Source organism: Psammomys obesus, unplaced genomic scaffold, assembly GCF_907164565.1.
Source record: "Psammomys obesus unplaced genomic scaffold, mPsaObe1.curated_primary_1811, whole genome shotgun sequence".
Lineage (NCBI taxonomy): Eukaryota > Metazoa > Chordata > Mammalia > Rodentia > Muridae > Psammomys > Psammomys obesus.
Window position 1 is genome coordinate 10,870,675 of NW_026596166.1, and position 10,016 is coordinate 10,880,690.

Genomic DNA, 10,016 nt, shown 5'->3' on the forward strand with positions numbered 1-10,016 from the left:
TCTTTAGAGTATGTGGAAACCCAGATGTTTGAAGAAAATCTGTAGACAACATTGTGAAAGGCACTTTGCCATGTAATGGATGCAGAAACATGTCTTCTCAGTGATGTGCAGGATAGGGAGGTGAACCTGATTTCTAGCACCTCACTTTCAGTAGATGTACTTCGGATTGTCACCTTGACGACTCTGAATCTTGTACTTCAGAGCTGCCTTCTTGAGGCTCTGCTGTTATGTGCCACTGGTTTCAGAGATGTGCTATGTCTTTTTACTTTGCAGTCCATTGCTGATGGCTTTAAGGAGGCTGTTCGTTACGTCCTTCCACGTCTCATGCTGGTGCCAGTGTATCACTGTTGGCATTACTTTGAGTTATTAAAGGTAAGGCAGAAGCTTCCTGTAACAAAGTCGTTAGATTTATAAAGCCTACAACTTAATTTTTGATCTGATTGATATAATGTCCTAGGCCCTAGGGATTGAGCTCAGTGGTAGAATGCTTGTCTGCCATGCAAAGCCTGGGCTTATCTCTAACTGGCCAACAAACACACAAGAACTGAGAAGAATACAGACTAACATTTCAAACTTCTATCCAAGGATATTGGAGAAACTCCTATTGATTTTACCACTTTTCATATCATTTTCATTTTATAGACAGATATAAGGAAATTAATTTTTGTCTGTAGTTTTGTAACATAGATGCTCAAATTATCAACCTTAATGGAAGAGTATTTTCTTTTTAAAATTAATTTTTTGGAGATCCACAGTACTAACCATCGAAAACATTTTTAATTTTAGAATTATTACAGAATAGCTTTTATTATGTGACCGTTTCATACATGTAAACAATGTATCTTAATTTAGTTTACAACTCCTCCCACTCCCCTCACGCATTGCCAGTGCTTCCTTCTTCTCCCCACCCCCTTTTTAAAACTTTTAATTGATTGTGAATTTCACATCATATACCCAAGTCCTACTCATTAAGCCATCTCTTATTATCCACCGTCTGCCCTTGCAGCCTCCCCAAAAGATTAAAATAAAATAAAAATAACAATAAAAATTTAAAAATCTCATCATGGAAATGGCAGTGTGTCACAGTGTGTTACACAGTGTATACTTTTGTCCAGATATCTTTACTTGCTAATGTTCTTTGCAATGAGTTATTGCTCTGGTTCAATGAAAATTTTGAACAATGTTATAGATAAAATTATGAATTGTTTATATAAGGTAGGTATGCACCCTTACAGGCAGAAATTACTTTACTCTGTGAGTTCAGAACAAAAGAGAGGACTTGAAAAGGAGAGAGGGCTCCAAGGTCATGAGAGTGGGAGAGCTGGCCCACAGAGCTGTCCCTGGTACAGTAGGCAGGGGTGAAGGATCCAGGGAGAACTGGCCCACCCCTTGCTGGCTGCAGCACTTAGGTGAGCCAGCCAGAGCATGCTGCAGAGCCGGCCTTGGTGGTGTGGGTGCAGGAAAGCTGGTAGGCTGACCAACTCGGCTCCTACGCAGGCCCAGAACCAGGGCTTTGGGTTGGCCCACCCCAGCATCTACCTCCTCTATGAACTGTTACATAAAGGAGCCAGTCCTGCAGAACCAAAGCTTCAGGATCTCCGTGGCACAGGAAAGCAGTGATGAACTCCAGGCACTTAATGCATAATGAGACACCATAAAAATGTATTCTTGAGATACATGTTCATTAGAAACCACCAAGTAAATTCTTTGCCTAGGTATCTGAAAGGCAGCTGTAGTATTAGTCTAGCTGTTATTTCAGGATTATTAGCTGCAGAGTCAATGGACAAAGTCTAAGCAGGCAATCCAAACCAGATTAGTAATTTGGGGCCGTAAAGGTGGGTACAGAATGGTCAAGTAGAAAGCTGGTTCACTTGAAGAGCAATAAAGAAAATTTGAGAAAGAAAATGTTATTGGGCAAGGTATACTGGAATTATATTCACAAAAGGAGAACAAGGTGGAAACAGGCAGAAGTGCTCATGTGCTGTCTGGGGTTAGGTAGGACTGAGGGAGAGAGTGAGACTGGGTGGTTACCAGAAAAGCGCCATCTTTCTCTTCTGCTTTAAAGGGGAGCAGACACCACCTGAGGCACTAGACGTGAGAAAAGAAGCTCTTTCATGGTGAGGTGCTTTAAAGCTTCAGGGAATGACCAACAGACAGAAACCACTATGTCTGATTAATGAAGCTGCAAGTTCAGATTCTGTAATTAACACACAACAACAGTAAGAATAGGAACATGGAATGGAGATTAGTCACAGAAAGAAGATGCTTCAAACCTCAGAAGGTTTGAATGACCTACCAAAGAAGGTTATTCAAAAGCCAGTAATCACACATTTAAAAGTATTAGTAGTCAGGAAATGCAAATTAAGACCACAACCATTACTTGTACACCAGACGACCTATTTAACAGTCTGAGAACAAGGAGAAAAGGCCACCTGAACTAGCATACGTCCTGGTAATAGTGTAAACTGTACAACCAGCTTTGGAAAAGGTTTGACGTTATTAAATTTGGAAAATATGTACTCTATTACACTTTTACCTATGAGCAAATACTCTAGAGCTATGGTTCTCAACCTGTGGGATGTGACCTCTTTAGGGGGGCCAAATGACTCTTTCACAGGGGTCACCTAAGACCATTGGAAAACAGATATTTGCATTACAGTTCATAATAGTAGCAAAATTATACTTATGAAGTAGCAATAAAAATAATTTTTGAGTGGGGGTCACCACAACATGAGAAACTATATTAAAGGGCCGCAGTATCAGGAGGGCTGAGAACCACTGCTCCAGAACATACTGCATGCGTATGTATGCAGAGAGACGTGTAAAGGGTAAAAGTGCTTGCTATGAAGCCTGACAACTTGGGTTTGATCTCCAGGACCCAAATGGTGGATGAAGAAACGCGACTCCTGCAGGTGCCTCTGCTTTCCACACGTGTTGTGACATTCTCACACCCATACGTGCACACAAAATAAATAAGTAAATGTAATAAAAAGTTTTTAAAAAGTATCTGTCATCTATGATTTCAAACAGCAAAACAGTGCCAACCAGAAAAGGACAGGTTGCAGTTTATTAATAACAGAAGAGACTGTGTAGTATATGATCAGTGAGGCCTAGAAACACAGCTTTGAGAGACCTGTTCCTTTAAGTGGCATACCCCAGCCTTTGAAGTCCAGTTTTTGTTAGACACCTAAGGCCACTTACCTTTTGATTGCTGTTGATTTCCCTAAGAATTAATGGTACTGACTTCTTTTTGCCATATTTTTGTGAACCATTTCTGTTATCTTCTTTAGGAAAAAAGGTATTTACATCTTTTGTTCATCTTTTAATCAGGTGGTTTTATAATTTAGTGATAAGAATTCTGTATAAATCATGAGTCTTTTATCAGAATCATATTTTCAAACATTTTCTATCAGCATGTGAGTGACATTTTGTGATGTTGTTTTAGCTTAGCGCTATTCTTGGGTAAGCCCCACTGCGCATTCAGTGGCACAGAATCCTAAGAGCATGGGAGACCATCTGACTCATGAGTGCTGCATACCTTTAGGTGTAGGAAGCAGTCTGGGAGAAGACAGTTTTAGTTTAAAGTACCTGCACAGGTGATACTCCAAGACTGTGACCATAATACAAACATACCTGATTTTTATTTTTCAAATTTAGATTTATGGTAAAGCAAAGATGGAAAACAACTACATAATGATAAGTTACAGTCTGCTATCTACCCTATATTAAACTACATTGAGGTTGATGACAAGCCTTTGCAGAGAGAAATTTTAGGGTTTTTTATTTTATTTTATTTTTTGTGTATGGGTGTGTTGCCCGCATGTATATCTTGTGTATGGGTGTTTTGCCTGCATATATATCTTGTGTGTACCTGGTACCCACAGACACCAGAAGAGGGTGTTGGATCCCCAGGGACTACAGTTAAAGACAGGTGTGAGCTACCATGTGGGGGGTAGGAATTGAACCTGAGTCCTATTTAAGAGCAGCCTGTGCTCCCAATGGCTGAACCATCTCTCCAGCACCAATTTTAGGTACTTTAAATATTTTTTTAAAGAGGAGGTTTTAGACTAAGATTATACTGCCTGGCTATTGTCACTACTGGGGAATTCTAACTCTCCTGACTTCTGCTTTGACAAACTTATAGTTATTGTATGACTGTTCGGAGGTGACATGTCAAGAAATTTGCTTGAATGCTTAGGGAGAAGGGAAATTTAGTAGCTTTATAATTGAATTTAGGGCAGTTCTGGTTTTGGTAGAATTTCACTGCTGCTGCTATTAGAGGTTTTAATCAATAAAAAAAAAAAGCCTATAGACAGTGTATGTCATCAGCATCCATCTTTATTAAAATCTATCTATCTAATATATATATGCATATATACGTACATACATACACACCTTTAATCACAGCACTCTGGAAGCAGAGAGGCAGGTGGATCTCTGTGAGTTTGAGGCCAACCTGATCTACAAAGTGAGTCCAGGACAGCTAAGGCTATACCGAGAAACCCTGTCTTGAGGGGAAAATAAAGCTGTTTTTCAGTTGTGATGGGATATGGGCATCTGCGGACACTTGTGGAAGCAGAGGGCAAACTCTGTGGGTCTAGTTCTTGTGCAGCTTGAACTCATGTCAGGGTTGTGTAGCAGGCACTTTACCCATTGAGCTATCTTGCTGGCCCTACAAGTAACTTTTAAGCATCATGCTTTAAATTATTTTGTATGATGGAAAGTTTATGACTCATTTTCACAGTTGTATTTATTGATTATTATGCTGATAATACTTTATATTTTATTGTATTTGTTGAAAGAAGGTTGGTTTTAAGGGGTCAGATAGTATATATAATTATATAAAGTTACAGCTGTCTTTATTATAAACTATACTAGTCTTTTTACTGTGTCCAGATATCTAACAAAAAGCAGCATGAGCAAGGAAGGAGTACTTTGGTTTACTGTTGAAGAAGGGACACAGTCCACACGGTGGGGAAAGCATGGCAGCATCCTCAGTCAGGAAGCAGAGGACAGGAAGTCAGGCCAGGCTGCAGAACCTTACTGTGTGCCCTTATGGGAAGCTCCAGGTCCTCCTGGCTCCACAGCCTTCCCCACACAGGACTACCATCTTCCATAGACACGAGCCTATGGAAGGTACTGCATGTTCAAACCGCAGCGTTAAATCTACAGAAGCCTTAAATATCTGTTGCCACTTTTAACTACAGAGACGTTAAGATAGAACCAAGCAATGTAATCTTATCTTTTCCCCCTTAGCAGTTGAAAGCATGCAGTGAAGAGCAGGAAGACAGAGAGTGTTTGAATCAAGCTATCACTGCCCTCATGAACCTACAAGGCAGCATGGACCGCATTTACAAGCAGCATTCACCTAGACGCCGACCTGGGTAATTCTAGACTGTGCCAAATATGAATGTTTATGCTTCCTTCACTGTTTATGCCCACTTTTCCCGAGTGTGATACAGAATGACGTTGCACTCTTGAAAGTTATGCTTGTCTTTTTTTGGTCTGTTTCAGTAAAAAAATTATATTGTTACATTGTTAGGATATATTTAATAAATTTAAATATACATATATATTTTGTGAAATTTTATATTTTTTTCTGCAAGGATTGTGGAATTTATCTGTAATTTTAGTTCTTATGGCTCTAGGAATGAAATATTCAGCTGTATATTCAACTTTGACAATAGTAAAATTGAGTCAGTTGGTATTCAGGGGCAGGACTAGAAGAAAATAATTGTTAGTGATATAATTTAATCTCTGGTTATTTAAGCTTTTGAATGCTGGGTATTCAACCCCAGGGCTTTTTTACATGCTAAGCATATACTCAGTCATTATACCTCTCAACACAATTTAATACTTTTGTTATTTGATTTGGGATTGCATAGTCATCACTATTGAATAAGCCAAATTTACCAGGCCTTTTTTTTTTTTTTTTAGGGATCCTGTTTGCCTCTTTTACAATCGTCAACTAAGAAGCAAGCATCTGGCTATCAAAAAAATGAATGAAATTCAGAAAAACATAGATGGGTGGGAAGGAAAAGATATTGGACAGTGTTGTAACGAGTTCATAATGGAAGGACCATTGACCAGAATTGGTGCTAAACATGAAAGGCATATTTTTCTTTTTGACGGATTAATGATCAGCTGTAAAACTAATCATGGCCAGACCCGACTTCCAGGTTATAGTAGTGCAGAATACAGATTAAAAGAAAAGTTTGTCATGAGGAAAATTCAAATCTGTGATAAAGAAGACACTTGTGAATACAAACATGCTTTTGAATTGGTATCCAAAGATGAAAACAGTGTAATATTTGCTGCTAAGTCAGCTGAAGAGAAAAATAACTGGATGGCAGCCCTTATCTCCCTTCACTATCGAAGTACCCTAGATAGAATGCTGGATTCTGTACTGTTGAAAGAGGAAAATGAGCAGCCACTGAGACTACCAAGTCCAGACGTGTATCGCTTTGTGGTGAAAGACTCTGAGGAAAACATTGTGTTTGAAGACAGCTTGCCAAGCAGAAGTGGAATCCCCATCATTAAAGGAGGGACAGTGGTGAAACTGATCGAGAGGCTAACGTACCACATGTACGCAGGTGCGTGACGCTGGCAAGCGCTGCCAAGAGTCGGGGCCTGATGCTGGAAACACCAGAGTTATAAACATGTTATAAACACGTCACTAATTCCAGCGACAGTAAATGCTCATCAAGTATTTATTTGTAAAATTAAATTTGAAAATGATTCTTATTTGAATAATCCTTGTTCTCATTTATCAAGAAATGGGTTAGGCCAATCATTTGAAGAGTTGAGTGAAGACAGGAAGATAAGGAGTTGAAATTTATCCTCGGCTACATAGTGATTTTTGAAGCCTTCCTGGCTACATGAGGCCTTGGCAGTATCAGGGTGAGGTGAGAAAAAAGGAAGAGAGAGGGAGAAATACTACATCTGACAGGAAAAAGCTACATCCAGAGGAGTCAAAGTCAAAACAGCAGAGAAAGGAAAACGTGGTGCTTTGAGTTACTTAAAGTGGGTAAATTAAACATGTAATCTCTTCTTTTTCAGATCCCAATTTTGTTCGTACATTTCTTACTACATATCGCTCATTTTGTAAACCACAGGAATTGCTCAGCTTGCTGATAGAACGGTAAAGACATATTTCACTTATGTTAACATTTTGTACTTTGCAAAGGTGCTAGTAATACTCGTTATTTCTTGAATTACTTGAGTACATCAGCAATATGACTGTTCTTTTCAACGAGCTTACACAGCCTCGCTGCTGAGAGCTTTTTAGTATGCAGTAGGGTTTCAAGTGGGAAACAAAAAACAAGCTTAAAGGATAAAAACTACGTATTTTAGTAGAGTTTTTTTTTCTTTAAAGATTCTTCGTTACCTTTTACTTTCATAATAAACTTGTCATGATAAATTTCAAAATATATACAAGGATAGTAGACTATTATTATCCTAAGCCTTTTTATCCATCATCCAGCATCAGTAATCATTGACTCATCTCATGGCTCCTACAGATTTTTGAAGTAGATTCTAGTCCATGGATTTTATCTAAATATTTCTGTATGTATCTCTAAAACAGTGGTTCTCAACCTTCCTAATGCTGCAACGCTTTAATACAGTTCCTCATGTTATGATCCCAAACATTAAGTGCTCTTCATTGCTGCTGCTTCATAACTGTGATTTTGCTACTGTTATGAATCATAATGTAAATATTTTTGGAGACAGAGGTTGGCCAAAGGGGTTGTGACCCACAAGTTGAGAACCACTACTCTAAAGATAGTGTTTCTTATTTTTTAAAATAATGTATTATTGAGCCAAAAAATTAACATTTTCTGTATTACAATTTTTAAATATTAAAATATGAACTGAAGTTTTTACTGTATATTAAGTAACGTTTTAAATGCTTTATAACTTAAAATATAAAATGTGGACATTTTCTGTGCTGATCAGTACTACCTATAAAATTTTTTAATGGATAAACCTACTAAAATATGTACACCTAAAGAAATTAATCAAGAGGGAGGACTCTTGCTAAAATGCTCAATTCCTATCCAGAAAGGCAAAGAGGATGGGCATCAGAAGAAGGAGAGAAGAGGGAACAAGTCAGGAGCCTGACACAGAGGACCTCTGAAAAGCTCTGCCCTGCAGACTATCAATGCAGATGCTGAGACTTATGGGCAACCTTTGGGCAGAGCACAGGGAATCTTAGGAAAGAAGTAGGAAACAGTAAGATCTGGAGAGGACAGGAGCTCCATAAGGAGAGCAACAGAACCAAAAAAATCTGAGCACAGGAGTCTTTCTTGAGACTGCTATTCCAACCAAGGGACTATACATGGAGATAACCTAAGACCCCTGCACAGATGTAGCCCATGGCAGTTCAGTATCCAAGTGGGTTCCATTGTAATAGGAACAGGGACTGTCTCTGACATGAACTGATTGGCCTGCTCTTTAATTACCTCCCCCTGAGGGGGAAGCAGCATTACCAGGCCACAGAAGAATACAAGGCAGCCACTCCTGATGAGACCTAATTGACTAGGATCAGAAGGAAGGAAAAGAAGTCCTCCCCTATCAGTGGACTTGGGGAGGGGCATGCAGGCAGAGGGTGGAGGAAGGGAGAGATTGGGATGGGAGGAGAGAGGGAACCATGGGGGGGGTTACAAAGTGAGTAAAGTGTAATTAATAAAGGAAAAAAAAAACCTAAAAATAAGAATACAGGGACTAGAAAGGTTGCTCAGGGTTAGGAACATGTAACTGCTCTTCCAGAACACCCAAGTGTGGTTCCCAGTACCCATATTGCTTTTAACTCCAACTTCAATGCCTCTGGCCTCCATGGGAGACACGAGTGTGCGCGCGCACACACACACTCACACACATACACATTTACATTCGCACACATACACTTGTAGGGACAAATAACAACAACAATAATAAAAATCAATTCTTAAAGGAAAATAATACAAAACCTTGGTACCAAATAGCCAAAGACTGTTTTCTTATGTGCACACCTTCTTAAGGAGGTAATTTTGCTTTCTGAGTAATGATAGAAAAGGATTTCTGAGTCAAACATTTTTTCTATTGCAGTCAGAGTTTCTTTCATTTATGTGTGAACACATTTCTTTTCTCTTGATTTTATTCTTAGGTTTGAAATTCCAGAACCAGAACCCACTGAGGCAGACAGATTGGCGCAGGAGAAAGGCGAGCAGCCAATCAGCGCGGACCTGAAAAGATTTCGCAAGGAATATGTCCAACCTGTACAACTTAGGTTTGATCCTAACGTCACATTTTAAAAATATTTTCATTATATAGTTTACACACAAGTTCTTAGTTTTTAATTCAGACCCTTCTATTTTTAACTTTATTTCTGTTGTTTCCTTATTTCTTCCTCTGTAAGGAGAATTATTAAATAAGTAGCCCTAAAGTAGTTTAATTATTTAAGTATGTCATGTTATGTGAGTCATCTTTGTTATGGGTTAGATTATGTTGATGCACCTTTGCCTGTTCTGTGGTGTGTGCATGTGTGTATGTTTAAGTGTGCGTGTGTGTGGCCTATGTGCTGCAGCATCAGCCACATGTGCAGTCCCCAGGTTGACATCTAGTGTGTCTTCTTTGATTTCTCTTTACTTCCTGAGACAAGCGAGTGTAGCTGGCCAGCTGGCCAGGGGGTCTCAGTGTCGCCCCACAGTGGCACTTGCTGGGATTATGGATAGCCACGTAGAAACCTGCGCACTCTGGCCTTTCCCCGCTTTCCCCCTTTACATTCCACTATGCTAATAAAGTAATTGTGGATGCTCTGACAGTACAAGGTATTCGTGGAAGTTGTAATTTTTTTTCCTCATCAAAATACCCGGACGTTTGCTAGTTTAAGAAATCATTGTAATGTGAAAGTATATTTAATTTTAGTGGTTATGCCTTGCTTGGTACTTGCCATGTCCAGTTACTCCGGTTACTACCTGTTAGTGCTTTAGCGTTCTAGCTGACCCTTGAAACACCATCTGTTTTTTTTTTTTTTT

General features: G+C 39.2%; 1 protein-coding gene across 1 annotated transcript in view; it reads left to right on the forward strand.

The window, feature by feature from the left end:
- The window catches only part of Sos2 (SOS Ras/Rho guanine nucleotide exchange factor 2), a 66,189-nt gene that overhangs the window by 52,088 nt on the left and 4,085 nt on the right, over positions 1-10,016 (forward strand). Inside the window, exons 8-12 of the mRNA XM_055595317.1 lie at positions 274-372; positions 5,257-5,384; positions 5,938-6,593; positions 7,060-7,141; positions 9,146-9,281. Coding sequence (XP_055451292.1) covers positions 274-372; positions 5,257-5,384; positions 5,938-6,593; positions 7,060-7,141; positions 9,146-9,281 — 1,101 coding nt within the window. The remainder of the gene's footprint in view (positions 1-273; positions 373-5,256; positions 5,385-5,937; positions 6,594-7,059; positions 7,142-9,145; positions 9,282-10,016) is intronic.